Source organism: Pleurodeles waltl, chromosome 4_2, assembly GCF_031143425.1.
Source record: "Pleurodeles waltl isolate 20211129_DDA chromosome 4_2, aPleWal1.hap1.20221129, whole genome shotgun sequence".
NCBI lineage: Eukaryota > Metazoa > Chordata > Amphibia > Caudata > Salamandridae > Pleurodeles > Pleurodeles waltl.
This window is the reverse complement of record NC_090443.1, coordinates 689,597,247-689,613,329: the sequence shown is the minus strand read 5'-3', so window position 1 is coordinate 689,613,329 and position 16,083 is coordinate 689,597,247. Positions and strand designations below refer to the sequence as shown.

Sequence of the window (16,083 nt, the reverse complement as noted above, 5' to 3'; positions counted from 1 at the left end):
CAGGAAATAAAGGAGGAAGCAGCACATGCTGCACAAAAACTAAGTAAGATTAGCGAACAATTACTACACGAAAGTGAAAAAAAAAAAAGGGGGGGGGGCAGTGTGCCATCCCTGTTAAAACCAAAGTGGAGGCATGAGTTAGAGGATGCCTCAGGGGATCCTAACACAGGAATAGAGGAGATGCAGCAGGTTATATGGGACATATGCATCAATGCACACCACACACAACATTGACCTCCTGACAAACTTTTTACAAGAAGTTTCAACACCAGGGGCCAGAGGGCACAGCATATCAAATAACAAAATCGAGGGAGAATACACCAAAAGTTGGAGAACTATGCGCAGCACCAGCGCTTGGCTTCCAAGATTTCACCAAAGAGTTCCACCTATTTTGTCATGAAAAGGGAGGCTGCTCATTAGGAGTACTAGCACAGAAGCACAGCACCTTCTACCGCCCAGTGGCTTATTATTCGGCCAACCTAGACCCAGTAGCGGTGGGTCTTCCACCATGCCCGAGGGCAGTAGCAGCAGCCGCTCTAGCAGTAGAACAATCAGAGAATATTGGTCTGGCACAAACTAGTGTTGCAGGTCCCGCATGCAGTTGACACACTATTGACTACCACTAAGACTCAGCACCTAACAAATGCTCACCTCTCACGATACGAGCCAACATTGTTGGAGCCACACACAATGATTAAAAGATGCACCACATTGAATCCCTCCATGCCTTCGGAGCATGACCATGATAACCCCTCCAAATACAACTCCTTCCACGACTGCATTATAGCGGTAAAAAGGCACACAAAGGTGAGACCAGACATTAGAGACACTCCATTTCCAGATGCCAGGGGTGATTTGTTTGTCGATGGGTCATGCATTAGGGACCACACTGGGATGCTACAGGCTGCCTACGCTGTAGGGACAGCCAAGCGATTGCTAGAAGGAGGAAGGTTACCCGCAATAAAAAGTGCCCAAGCAGCAGAATTAATAGTACTTACAAGAGCATGCAAGTTGGTAGAAGAAAGGTCAGCAAACATTTACACAGACAGCCAATATGCCTTTGGGGTCAATCATGACTTTGGCCAGCTGTGGGCAATGAAGGGATTCCTCACCTCGGCTGGCCAACAAATACAACACGTATAATTGATTGCTGATTTGTTGCAAGCTCTACTCCTGCCCGAAAGGATTCCAATTGTAGAATGTACAGCTCATACCTCCGCTAAGGATAACATTTCCATGGGGAATGCACTCATTGACAGAGAAGCATGAAGAATAGCACTGAGTGGATGTGACTACGAAATGTCACACCTGCCCCACTGGTTAAGGAAGAAAGCACATATTTGATCTAAGAAGTGTTCAACAGGCCGGGGAGCCAGAATTAGAAGAATGGAAGAGGAGCAGTTGCAGAGAAGATAAAGAGAATTTGGGTTGCCCCACATGGCAAGATAGGTTTGCCAACCGCATTACTCCCCTCTATGGCACGCATTTTCCATGGCCCCTCACATGTGGGAATGGATGGGATGATACGACTGTTTTCCCAGTGTTGGTTCAATACCAAATTCCAGCAATGTGCAGAACATTTATGTAAGAAATGTACTATCTGTGCACAGTATAACACTGGAAAGGGTACACCGACTGCTCCAGGCCACTTCCAACCACCACACAGACCCTTTGAGAGTCTTCAAATGGACTTTTTTGAAATGCACCCCACATACAAGTTCGGATACGTCCTGGTAATAGTTTGCATGTTCAGAAAGTGGAGCATACCCTACCAAGAGTTGATGCAGACTGTTGCTAAATGCCTTTGGAAAGAGCGGATACCGCGCTTTGGGGGTACTGACTCCTAAGTTCTGACAATGGACCAGGATTAATTTCACATGTCATTCAGGGCCTTTGTAAAGGGTTAGGAATAACACAGAAGTTGCATTGTGTGTACCTGCCACGGGAGCTGTTGAGAGGAAGAATATGGTACTAAAGAACAAAATAGGAAAAGATATGTGCCGCGACTGAACTATCTTGGATTTATGCACTGCTGCTGTCGTTGCTTGCCATGAGAAGCACCCCTGACAGGGTTACCAAATTGAGTCACCGTGAGGTGTTATTTGGGCGCCCCATGCACATACCAGGCCACATGTCAGTCGCACCACTGGTAGTAACAGATAATCTGTTGCTACAATATTGCAGAAAAATAACAGACACTACATTATCTCAACCGCCGAAGAAACACCACCAGATCACGGACGGCAGCCAGGAGATTGGGTATGGGTCAAGGACCATATCAGACACCACTGCCTACAACCAAGGTGGAAGGGACCCCACCAAGACCTACTAACAGCCACAGCGGTCAGGTGTGAGTGGCTGACAACCTGGACTCTCTGCTCACAGCAAGGCGGCCACCAGACCAGCGGATCTCCAACAACCACCTGCGGTGCCGATGAAAGGTTCACCACCACTGCAGAGGAACAATCTTCGATCGACCAGCCACACAAGACAACACTGACAGGACAACTCGTGCTGCACCCCATACCGAACCAAGGAGGCGCAAGCGGGTCCTGCGGTGACTCTTCATAGGACTGCTCGTGCTGCACACCTCGGAGGATAAAGGGTGCAAGCGGGTCCTGTCATCATACATCCACCAAGTACCTTGATTGGCGTCAAGTGCTAGTAACCTCTGACACCATTCTGTGAGTTACCACCGAGGGAACAGAAGAATAAAGAACAGAAAAAAAGGAAGGACTGATTATTTCATCAACAATGAACATCAGGCCTGAAAGAAAGAAGAAAGGAAGGAAGTGGCCTGTTGTATTGACTGTCATATGTACCCCAGTTCCAGGAACAATAGTGCAATAATATTGATAATATATGCAAAAGAAATGTATGTTCCATTTCTAGATTAGGAACAATATATAAACGAAAGTGAGCAGAGGTTTGTGAACACGTCAAAGGAAAAGGACACAAGCATAATGGAAAATGTAGGGAGCAGGGAACAAAAACAATGGGATGTGAATGAGAAACTTACGCCGATAACGCATTTGTACAAACAGTTATGTTGTATAAAGAACTTACAAATGTCTGATTGCTATATATGCACCCACCTACCCACTACTACCCAGGGGATTGCAAATTACACGCACATCCCGCGTAGCCAATACGTTTCATGCAATATGGTGAGCAATACATTGGAAAAGCAGACAAAGAAGAACGTAAAAATTAGGATTAGAAAAGAAAGGAAGGTAGCAAAAAGACGTGGAAAAAAGGTAACAAAGGGACATGGGAAAAGAGTAAGTGAAAAAGAAAAAACAGAGAAATGGAAGTGTGTGATAAATTGGTCCCTCGACCGGGAGAGGAGGAACTCCTTGCTGCATTTAAAGACTTGAGAGACTAGGGATATGAACAAGGCGAGACTTCCTCAGAGGTGAAAATACCATCTCTTCGAAAACATGAGAAGAAAAAAAGCACCAAGGTGCATTTGATACCGGACTGGCAGTGCCCCAGTGAAAAATGTGTTTAGTGAAATATGCACAGTTCTAACGTTGGTGACATGTCTGAGCGCAGGCTTGTCTTACAACATTAACAGATGTGGGGGTCAGCGTATGCTCCAAATACTCCAATTTGGACAAAATACCAGATGGCCCCAAAGGTTTGTCAGTAGGCCTCAGCACCATGAGGCATATTTTTTGTGTGTGGAACGTCGGCATACTTTAAACTGCCTGCAGGGTGGCGAGGCGGCTGCTAGCCAGAGTTTGTATTACCTCACATTTTACATGTGGCAGATCCATCCCAAATAGTAAAGGCCGCCCTGAGGATGCACAGAAAAAGGGCACCCTCTTGGATAGATCAGGCTATAGCTATAGAAGGAGTATTGATGCCAGCATTAGGGGGTCGCGCATTCAGAATATCAAAAACACATATTAGCAGGATTAGTGGAAAAATTGGCGAGTCCCAGGGCTGCACCCTGGGAAATATTACCAAAGAACTAACAGATATGAGAGCAGCTGTGATGCAAAACAGACTTGCGTTAGACATAATTTTCGCAAAAGATGGTGGTGTATGTCACGTGATCCATCAAGAATGTTGTGTTTATATACACCGGACAACAGTGGTAGTGTAAGAAAGGCAATGGGGGAAGATGAAGGTAGAAAAGGGGGCAAAGAAAGTGTCAGATTTAACAGATGTAGGAGGAATACTGGGAGGTTATTGCTGCATAGCTCCGTGGTTGGGGATCATGGCTCATAGAAATGCTGGTGGTAGGGATAGTAGCGATAATACCATTGTGTGTGCTGATAAGGGTTTGTCCTTCCTTCCTGACAATACTGATTAAGAATATCTGTCGCAGAAATACTGCGCATCACTGCCAATTAGGCAGTGAGGGTAGTGCCAGGGGTGGCAACCCTCTGGAAATGGCACCCATCCATCACAAAATGTAGGTTGTCATTGAGTATCAGAGGGCAGAATGTGGAATAGCATTTTCCTGGGACCCATTTTGGGCCTATGGGGCCCTGTGATACCCAACGACAACTAGGCCTCTTTCTGTTGAACAACTTATAACCTATCATGAACTGTGCTTTTGATATGTTTTGATGTAGCTTGGAACGCATTATATTGCAAGGCTTGCTACTTCTACAGCCATCATGAAATATAATTGCATGCTAGCTGAAACAATTTTCTTTCTCGAAAGTACCATCCTGTGCACTTATTGTTCCTATTTCTGTTTACAGATGTATCACGCGATATTAGACACATAGGACATATTATGCAAGTTCCGGTCCTTGATTTATTATCCATATATGGTGCATGGTGAAGAATTATAAACAACTTTAGCAATATTGCAGAAATGATATGTCAATGTCAAGAACCAATTAAATGTACGACTGTTTGTGGTTTAATAGTATAAAAGATCATGTATTACTTCCTTATTCAGACTGTTCGAGCTTGATCTTAGTCTGTTCAGTCTCCGTGTGCACGAAATAAACTACTTTACTCATCTAAGGAGCAGGCTGGTGATTGTTTTTATACAGATTGGGCCGAGCTGATTTCACTTCAACACACGCAGTACCATATGCTAAGGACTTATAAACGTGCCAATCGTGTGTGAGACACTTAACATGTTTAGGCAGAGACTACAAGCACTTCAGCACTGGTAGCAGTGGCAAGATGTACAGAGTCCAAATGCCAACAAAAAAACAATTTAAAAAAAAAAAACAGGAGGGGCCAGTACAAAAAGTTATGGGATAACTCTGCAGAGAGGGCGAAGTCCAACATTTACTCAATGTTTTTCACGCTGTAGAAGGCCCAACACCCTTCTCAACAATAAGGTTCTGCAGAAACCATGACAGAACAAACAAAGAACTGCCAATGTCAAAATGTTAGCTGCTAACGCCAGACCACTTGACTTTTCAAATGATTGTCTGTAACTGTTAACAGTGTAAGCAGCAGTTATTAGGTCAGATGCTGTACTGTAGCCTACAGAAAAGAGTTGAATTACAAGAAAAATAAAATCCACCTGCGATGGGCTTTGGAAAACACTAAATATTGATTATGCTGATTTTTGAACCTGAATTGAAGCTTGAATATCGGTTTTTAAATGTTTGGGAATTACAAATACAGCGGGTAAATATTCTAATGTGAATGTCCATCAATGAAGAACCTACCATGCAGAACAAAAACATACCCAGAAGAAATGCAATAAAAGAAGCAATTAGAAGGAGTTATAAGGAACGTACATGCCCAAACATACCTGTAAAAGTTGCTGCTGAGTTTTTATAATTTCTGTACACTGATGAATTTCTGATTTCAGTTTTTCAACTTCCTCTTCATGAACTTCTCTTCTAACCACATCGCGTTCATTTAAAGCTCCATCCTGGACGAGAGACACTACTGATAAAACGTTTACAAGAAGTATGTTACACATCTGTTGACTGCCACTTTGCTGAAAACAAATCTTAGTTGAAAAGCATTCGTTCCGTTCTACTACAAATGATGTTTCCTAATTACAAGGAACAGTAAGGATATGGAGAAAATAAATACTCTTACCAAATCGTAAGTCTCTACCTAACAAAGAAACAGTTGTATCATCCAATGATTACTATAGACATCGCAAACAACTAGAGAGCATCTGTACTTGTGCGGATGCCAAGGACTATGCAGGAGGGCAACAAAGGTAACTAAATATCTTTCTTCACCTATGAAACTTCACACCAATTTTGTTATCATATGTCCACTTGTTCAGAAAGTCTATTTTTTGCACCAATATCTTCCCGTTTAACATACAAAAAATAATCCTAAACATCATGTTTCTCCCAGTCCTTTGAAAACAACATACTGTAGATCCAATTCTCAAAGGTTAACACACAACTCAGTTCAACATAGGGTGCTTCCCCACTATCTTTATTCCAATACATCAATTAACACATTAGAGGCACTACTTAGGGTTAGGAATATGGCAAAAGACAGGTTTGGGCCTTGGCATTGAGCTATGGTTAGTTTTGTGCTTAGGGTCAGAGGTAGAGTTGAATAAGATAAAAGGTAGCGTTATGGATAGGATAAAGTTCAGGGTTGTTATAAGCGAAAGGGTAAGTATGGGGTTACAAAATGGTTTGGGTAAGGCATAGAGTTAGGGTTAGAGGAACGTTTGCTTCTCAGGGCAAGTAGTAGTGCTAAAGTCGATGAAGAGGTAGGCAGAGGACATGGGCATCGGTGGGCAAATGCCTCCATTTATGATTTGATTTCAGATAATTTGATTATACTTTTTAGATTCATTTGATCTTGTCATTATATTTTAACATTGTTCAAAAAATGGCAGGACGCACACCATTTTTCACTCGAAGCTTCAATTAATATTTAGATGCTCAAAGGCAACAATTAGGTGTGCGACCCCGGAATAGCGCTCCGTTCATGCACGTGTAAATGTGTATGCATCAAGAACCTCGTCAGGTATCCCCACCGACCTCAGACGGTCAATTAAGGGGCTTTTGCACATGGCCGTTAGCATTAGTAGCTCTAAAAAAAAAAAAAAAAGAGTGATATGGACGAGGGCTTAACCACACAGCACCTTTTAGTAACTTTGGGTGCACTTTATTTACTCACTCAATTTCAGTTTTTTTAGTTAATTTATTATTACGCGATAAGTTGTGTTTTTCTCTCACCACTTGCATATATGTTTAAATTATTTCACATTAAGATGTCCTTGGAACAACGTCTTTTTACACCATTACATAATCGTTGGTCGTTTTGCATGTGGCTGTAGTATAATTGAATTAAGTGCCAGTGAAAGTCCATTTTGATATGAATGTTTCTTTTATCACAGTTACCCCCGACGAAGGCCAGTGGCCCGAAATGCATTCGGTATAGATGTTTTACGTTGATTCACAGAGAATGGTAAACCTGCCATATGCTGTTAGAAGGCGGCCTGTATTGGCATATTAGTGAACATATTGTTTGAACTTGTTGTTAGGAAGATCAAAGAAAAAAATACACATTGGATTAAAATTATGGAGGAAATTGTCAAAGTTGAATCAAGATTGTTTCCCACATTCAAATTTATTTTATGGTCAAGCATCCCGGGCCTCAGATACCCGACGAGGTTCCAGGTTCTTGATACACACATTATGGTTTAACACATTTTCCTCAAGGGGTGTGCTATGGGTGCCCCAAGTAGGTCAACACCCCTAAAACCTAGTAAGTTTGTGCATATTTACAAACTATTGATTGTAATATTCTCACTTTATACAGTTGACATTTAATTCCGCCCTAATCAGTGGCAGGATGAAGGTTCGAACAATTGGTGGAGCTATATGTTGTGTGCAGGGTGCACACCAGAAAAATACACCAGTCAAGCATCATAGGACGTCAGCCTTAAGTGCAGAGTTCCTACTGAGTTTCTTGATGTTTTGGGTTTATACTGCCCTTTCCAGTGAAAAAGTACTTTCTGTTGTAGGAGGCTGGCCTGGCTTATAGTGGGTACCAAATGGTAATTACACCTTGTGCCAGGTCCAGTTATCCCTTATTAGTCGATTAGTAGTGTTCTAGCAGCTTAGGCTGATAGAGGTAGCTATAGCAGAGCAGTTTAGGCTGAACTAGGAGACATGCAAAGCTCTTACTATACCACATATCCTATAGCACTATATCACAAGAAACAATACTCCGAGTTACTAAAAATAAAGGTACTTTATTTTAGTGACTGTCAGAAATCTCTCAGAGGATATACTCCCTTACGAGGTAATTAAAATACACAAAATATACACAAAAACTAAAATCAGGTAAGTAAACAGTTAGAAAGGTAGTGCAAACACTGTAGAACACAATAGGATGCAATAGGCCTGGGGCAACACAAACCATATACTCCAGGAGTCCACTACACCCCGGATTAAGGTGCAAAAGGGCTGCCTCCGTGCAGAAGAAGCTGAAGATTCTGCAACAACGGAAGATGCCAGGAACGTCTGTGCAAAGGAGAAGATGTCCCACGGCGTGCTGGAGGATGCAGAGTTGTTTCCACGCAGAAAGACAGCAAACAAGCCTTGCTAGCTGCTACGGTCGCGGTTGAAGAAAATGGATGCTGCCCGGGCCCAGGAGGTCGCCCCCAGGTGGAGGAGACAGAGGGGGTGCTCAACAGCACAGAGAGCCCACGCAGAAGCAGGCAGCACCCACAGAAGCACTTGAACAGGCGTTCAAGAAATCAGAGCACAGCAGTCGACACAAAACTACAAAGGAGGGTCCCACGAAGGCAGTGGTCAACTCAGCGAGTTGAGCAATGCAGGACGGAGTGCTGGGGACCTGGGCTAAGCTGTGCACGAAGGATTCCTTGCAAAAGTGGACGGAAGCCCTAGCAGCTGCAGTTCACGCAGTACATAGGATTACTGTCTGGCATGGGGAGGCAAGGACTGACCTCCACCAAATTTGGACAGAAGGACCACCGGACTGTCAGGGTCACTTGGATCCAGCTCCTGTGTTCCAGGGACCACGCTCGTTGAGATGAGGGGACCCAGAGGACCGGTGATGCAGAAGTTTGGTGCCTGCGTTAGCAGGGGGAAGATTCCATCGGCACACTGGAGATTTCTTCTTGGCTTCCAGTGCAGGGTGAAGGCAGACAGCCCTCAGAGTATGCACCACCAGGAAACAGTTGAGAAAGCCGACAGGATTAGGCGCTACAATGTTGCTGGTAGTCGTCTTGTTACTTTGTTGCGGTTTTGCAGGCGTCCTGGAGCAGTCAGCAGTCGATCCTTGGCAGAAGTCAAAGAGGGAGATGCAGAGGAACGCTGGTGAGTTCTTGCATTCGTTATCTGAAGAGAAACCCACAGGAGAAACCCTAAATAGCCCTCAGAGGAGGATTGGCCACCTAACCGGGTACGCACCTATCAGGAGGGGTCTCTGACGTCACCTGCTGGCACTGGCCACTCAGAGGCCTCCATTGTGCCCTCACACCTCTGCATTCAAGATGGCAGAGGTCTGGGACACACTGGAGGAGCTCTGGGCACCACCCCTGGGGTGGTGATGGACAGGGGAGTGGTCACTCCCCTTTCCTTTGTCCAGTTTCGCACCAGAGCAGGGGCTGTGGGATCCCTGAACCGGTGTAGACTGGCTTATACAAGGAGAGCACTATCTGTGCCCTTCAAAGCATTTCCAGTGGCTGGGGGAGGCTACTCCTCCCCAGCCCTTAACACATATTTCCTTAGGAAATTCTTTGTTCTGCCTCCCTGGGACTGGGCTGCCCAGACCCAAGGAGGGCAGAAACCGGTCTGTGGGTTGGCAGCAGCGGTAGCTGCAGTGAAAACGCCAGAGAGCTAGTTTGGCAGTACCCAGGGTCCATGCTGGAGCCCGGGGGATGCATGGGATTGGCACCTCAATACCAGATTTGGGATGGGGGACAATTCCTTGATCCTAGACATGTTACATGGCCATATTCGGAGTTACTATTGTGAAGCTACATATAAGTATTAACCTATATGTAGTGCACACGTGTAATGGTGTCCCCGCACTCACAAAATGGGGAAATTGCCCTGAACAATGTGGGGGCACCTTGGCTAGTGCCAGGGTGCCGTCACACCAATTAACTTTGCACCTAACCTTCACCAAGTGAGGGTTAGACATATAGGTGACTTATAAGTTACTTAAGTGCAGTGTAAAATGGCTGTGAAATAACGTGGACGTTATTTCACTCAGGCTGCAGTGACAGTCCTGTGTAATATTGGTCGGAGCTCCCTATGGATGGCAAAAGAAATGCTGCAGCTCATAAGGATCTCCTGGAACCCCTATACCCTGGGGACCTAGGTACCATATACTAGGGAAATCTAAGGGTGTTCGTGTGCTAATCAGAATTGGTGAAAATGGTCACTAGCCTGCAGTGACAATTTTAAAAACAGAGAGAGCATAAGCACGGAGTTTCTGGTTGGCAGAGCCTCAGTGACACAGTTAGGCACCACATAGGGAACACATATAGGCCACAAACTGAGCACTGGGGTCCTGGCTAGCAGGATCCCAGTGACACAGGCAAAAACAAACTGACACACAAGTAAAAATGGGGTTAACATGCTAGGCAAGATGGTACTTTCCAACACACACCCCCCAAACAAGGGACAATAAGGCTAACCTTGCCCAGACGAGTCTTCATTGTCTAAGTGGAAATATCTGTAGAGTCCATCTGCATTGGAGTGGGTACTCCCAGGTCTATGTTCCACTGTATAGTCCATTCCCTGTAGGGATATGGACCACCTCAACAATTAAGGGTTTTTAACTTTCATTTGTTTAAGCCATAATATTGGTGTGTGGTCTGTATGAACAATAAAGTGAGTACCAAACAGGTATGGTCTCAACTTTTTCAGTGCCCAGACCACAGCAAAGGCCTCCCTCTCTCTGGCAGACCAACACTTTTCTCTAGGGGTCAACCTCCTGCTGATAAAAGCAACATGTTGATCCTGGCCCTCAGTGTTAAGCTGTGATAGCACTGCCCCAACCCCCAATTCAGAAGCATTAGTCTGGACTATGAACTTTTTGGAGTAGGAAGGGCTTTTTAGGACAGGTGCAAAGCACATGGCCCGTTTGAGCTCAAAAGCTTTTTGACAGCTAGCTGTCCACAATACCTTTTCAGGCATCTTCTTACTGGTGAGGTCATTAAGAGGAGCTGCAATGGAGCCATAGTTCTTGATGAACATCCTATAGTTCCCTTGCGAGGCCTAGAAAGGCTCTCACCTGGGTTTGAGTTGTAGGGGGAGCCCATTCCATAACGGTCTGGATCTTCCACTGCAATGGTGCCGTCTGTTCCCCACTTACCAGGTGGCCCAGATAAAGCACTTTCCCCTGCCCTATCTGGCACTTTGAAGCCTTGATAGTGAGGCCTGCCTTTTGCAGGGCCTCCAAAACTTTACACAGGTGGACCAGGTGCTCATCCCAGGTGGAGCTGAAGACAGCTATATCATCTAGATATGAGGCACTAAACGCTTGCAAACCTTGCAGGTCTATGTTCACCAACCTTTGAAAAGTGGCAGGTGCATTCTTCAAACCGAAGGGCATCCGAGTGAACTGATAGTGCCCTTCAATGGTGGAAAATTGAGTTTTAGGTTTAGCATCTTCTGATAATTTAATCTGCCAATACCCTGCCCTGGGTATAGGGTGAGCATCTGTCTTGGTTACTTGATTGAGACCTCTCTAATCAACACAAAACCTCATTTCTCTTTTACCATCCTTACTGTGAGGTTTTGGGACAAGCGCCACTGGGCTAGCCCATGGGGTTTCTGAAGGCTCAATCACTTCTAAGTCCAGCATCATCTGCACTTCTTGTTTTATGTAATCCCCGACAATGGTCAGGCTGCCTATAAATCTTACTCGACAGGTAAACTGTCTCCAGTATCGATTGTGTGCTCCCACCAGGTAGTTGCATCAGTGAGAAGAGGTCAGAAAATTGTCCTAGGAGAATAATGCAGTTGTCCTCCTGCTCAGCAGTAAGACAATCTGCTAGCACCACTCCCTCCACTAAGCCATCAGCTTCAGCAGTCGAGAAGAGATCAGGGAGAGGATCACTCTTCTTCCTGACCCTCATCAGTTGCCATGAGCAGGGTTAAATCAGCCCTGTCATAGTAGGGTTTTAGGAGGTTGACATGGAGCACCCTAAGGGGACTCCTGGCAGTGCCCAGGTCTACCAAATAGGTAACCTCACCCTTTTTCTCAACAATGAGATGGGGTCCACTCCACTGGTCCTGGAGTGCTCTTGGGGCCACAGGCTCCAATAACCACACCTTCTGTCCTGGGTGGTACTGGGTCAGGACAGCCTTCTGGTCATGCCATTGCTTTTGCAGCTCTTGGCTGGCCTGAAGGTTTTTACTGGCCTTTTCATGTATTCAGCCAAGTACATAGTCCACAATGTCCTGTTTAGGAGCTTTTAAAGGTTGTTCCCAACCCTCCTTCACAAGTGCAAGGGGACCTCTCACAGGGTGCCCAAAGAGGAGTTCAAAGGGGTTAAAGCCCACTCCTTCTTGGGGTACCACCCTGTAAGCAAAAGGGACGCATGGCAACAGGACATCCCATCACCTTCTGAGTTTTTCCAGAGAGTCCCATTAATATACCTTTGAGAGTTTTATTAAACCTCTCAACCAGATCATTTGTTTGTGGATGGTAAGAAGTAGTGAACTTGTATGTTACACCACACTCCTTCCACATAGCTTTGAGGTAGGCAGACATGAAGTTACTACCTTTGTTTGACACCACTTCCTTAGGGAAGCCCACTCTGGAAAAGATTCCCTGTAGTGGCCTTTAAGAGGATTTCTTTAGGATACCTAGTGGCATGGTCCACTACCACAAGGATAAACCTATTGCCTGAAGCTGTTGGAGGGTCAAGGGGGCCAACTATGTCAACCCCTATCCTTTCAAAGGGCACCCCAACCACAGGAAGTGGAATTAAGGGGGCCTTTGGTGTGCCACCAGTCTTGCCACTGGCTTGGCAGGTCACAAAAGAGCGACTAAACTCCTTAGTGTCCTATGACATGAGGCAAGTGAAACAATGGAACAAGCCTGTCCCAAGTTTTACTCTGGCCCAAATGCCCAGCCAAAGGAATGTCATGTGCCAAGGTTTGAAGAAACTCACTATATTGCAAAGGGATGACTAATCTCCTGCAAGCTCCAGGTTTAGGGTCCCTTGACTCAGTATACAGGAGGTTGTCTTCCCAATACACCTTATGGCTATCACTGACATCCCCATTCTGCTGTTCGACAGCTTGCTGTCTCAAACCCTCTAGTGTGGGACAGGTCTGCTGTGCCACACTCGGCTCTTCCCTAGCAGGCCCCCCTGCACCCAAAAGCTCAGCAGTGTCTGCTGCTAGCACCTCTGGTGTAGGTTCTGCACAGGGAGAGGATTCTTCTTCCTCAAAAGGAGAATCTTCTGGAAAGGAAGGGATAGTGGGCAAGGATTTGCCCTTACTACCCCTACCTTTTGGGGGCACTTGGTCCATTGTTCCAGGATCCAAGTTTCCCTGTCCTTTTTGCTTTTTGGCCTGAGCCCTTGTCAAAGCAAACATATACCCGGGAATTCCCAGCATTGCTGCATGAGCTCCAACTCCACTTCAGCCCAAGCTGATGTCTCCAAATCATTGCCTAGTAAGCAATCTACAGGTAATTCAGTGGCTACCACAACTTCCTTTGGACCAGTAACCCCTACCCAGTTGAGATTCACAACAGCCATGGGGTGGCTAAGTGTGTTATTGTGAGCATAAGTCACTTAGTACTTCTGACCAAGTAGGGGTTGATCAGGGTGAACCAGTTTCTCTATCACCATAGTTACACTGGCTCCTGTGTCCCTGTAGGCCTCAACCTCAACACCATTTATTAGAGGAAGTTGCTTGTACTTACCCATATTAAGGGGACAAGCAACCAAGGTGGCAAAGTCAATACCACCATCAGAGACTAAAACAGCCTCTGTGGTCTCCCTAACAAGATCAACCCCAACTACACTACCAATGGTGAGCCCAGCTACACCCTTAGTGGTGGTGAGAAGTCTACTACAAATAGCTAATATGCTATTACTAGGGACACTAGAGGTTGCAGTTGGGGTTGTGGTAGTAGGAGCCTTGGTGTTTTTCTTTGGACAAGTGGCATCACTTTCCCAATGGCCCTTTACTTTACATAAATAACACCATGGCTTTTTCTGACTGTGAGAAGAGGATTTGGACCCACCACCCCAGAGGATGTTAGTGGGCCTGTTGAAGAATCAGAATGTTTATCTTTGTCCCCACCCTTGTCAGAAGACTTACCATCCTTCTTGCCATCCTGGTCACCCCCTGTATGAACTTTTCTGTTCACTCTTGTTCTGGCCCATTTGTCTGCCTTCTTTCCCAGTTTTTGGGGAGAGGTCAGATCTGAGTCTACCAAGTACTGGTGCAACAAATCAGACACACAACGTTTCAAAATATGCTCTCTCAGGAGTAGATTATACAGGCTTTCATAGTCCAAAAAGGGAGCACCCTGTCTTACATTTCAGCTCAAATAGCCCCAAAGCATCATGATAAATGTAGTCATTAGAATGAATTTGAATAATATTTCCAAAAGTCTTTGACCATAAATGGGTGCAGCAAGTGCTGTAACGTTGTAGAAAGTTTTTCACCATAAGTTGGTGCAGCGAATGTCGTATCTCCGGACACGTGTTTCTGGCTTTCGGCCTTCATCAGCGGAGAGCAAAGTGTGGCAGATGTTGCCGCCTAAACGTATTCTCAGGTTCTCAGGTTTTTGTACCACTCAGTAGGCACACAGGTGCTTCACCAGAGCTAGTCAACTCAAAGGCTCCCGGGAGCCGTTAAATACACAATCCAAAAAGGGAGCACCCTGTCTTACATTTCAGCTTGAATAGCCCCAAAGCATCATGATAAATGCAGTCATTAGAATGAATTTGAATAATACTTCAAAAATACTTTTTGAAAAATGTCTCTTTTAATCAAATGACTGCATTTACCATGGTGCATTGGGGCTATTTTATGCTGGAGTGTGAGGCAGTGTGCTCCCTTTTTTGTGAGGCTTTCATAGGCTGTCACTTTACTGCCATGTAACCGACCCTCCAAGGCCTTCACTGAACAGTCTACAAAATCTGTCCAGTCTTGAGGACTCTTTTCTGGTGTCTCGGAACTTAATCCTGTATTGTTCAGTGGTTAAGACAAATCCATCTAAGAGTGCATCCTTCAAAACTTAGTAATTGTTGGCATCAATCTCCCTGACAGTAAGGAGTCTATCCCTACCTTTGCCAGTGAAAGATAGCCACAATATAGCAGCCCACTGCCTTTGAGGGACCAACTGTACCATACAGGCCCTCTCAAGTGCAGCAAACCACTTGTTAATGTCATCCTCCTCCTTGTAAGGGGGGGGGGTGGACAATCTTATGCAGGTTTCTTGAATCTGTTTCTCTAACAGGATGACTATCAAGATTGTTGCTGTTGCTGCCACCATGGGGAACTAACCCCAACTTCGGTCTTTCTCTCTCTACATCTAGGGATTCCCTGTCTAAGGGCAACTGTTGCTGCTTTAGCCGCAGTCTGGCCTCTTCCAACCTCCGCTTTCTGAGTTCCCTGTCTAGGGTGTAATCCTCAGGGTAGGAGATTTGGGAAGTCTCTGAGAGGTAACGTGAGAATGTGCAGAAGTGGACCTTTCTCTGACTACCTGAACCTTAGTGACCTGGCCTTTAGGAGTGAAAGGTGTCCTACGGTTGTGTGACCGCTCCCACTACCAGCTTCACTAGGTGGCCTGTTACGTGAAAGGTTTTTGGAAGTACCCTCCCCAGAGTTCTCAGGACCTACCCCTGAATCTATCTGGGTAATCCCCCCTCCTCTACCTCCTGATCCTGGGTTTGACCAGTCTGATTCTGGTCACTTTCAAGGTGAAGGAGATCTTTGGTAGGGTTCTTACCAATCCCTAAACTTCTTTCTATACAGAGACCCCTCAAACGTTTAAAGTTTAGATTGTCAAAAGTTGTCTTCACAAGTTTGGGAGTGGCCTCCCCCACAGCCATGTGGCAAAGAAAAAGGTTAGGGGTGAGAGAAAAGGTTTAGAGCTTTCAAGAACAGAGAGAAAACATTTTCAAACTTTTTAGAAAACGTTTTTAGAGTGAAAGTAAGA

At 45.3% G+C, this 16,083-nt stretch overlaps 1 protein-coding gene across 6 annotated transcripts in view; it reads right to left on the bottom strand.

Moving 5' to 3' along the window:
* Positions 1–16,083, bottom strand: part of SSX2IP (SSX family member 2 interacting protein) — a 415,768-nt gene that overhangs the window by 177,793 nt on the left and 221,892 nt on the right. For all 6 annotated transcript variants that reach the window (XM_069232285.1, XM_069232281.1, XM_069232284.1 and 3 more), the window contains exon 10: positions 5,738–5,877. In XM_069232285.1, the coding sequence (XP_069088386.1) occupies positions 5,738–5,877 (140 nt within the window). The remainder of the gene's footprint in view (positions 1–5,737; positions 5,878–16,083) is intronic.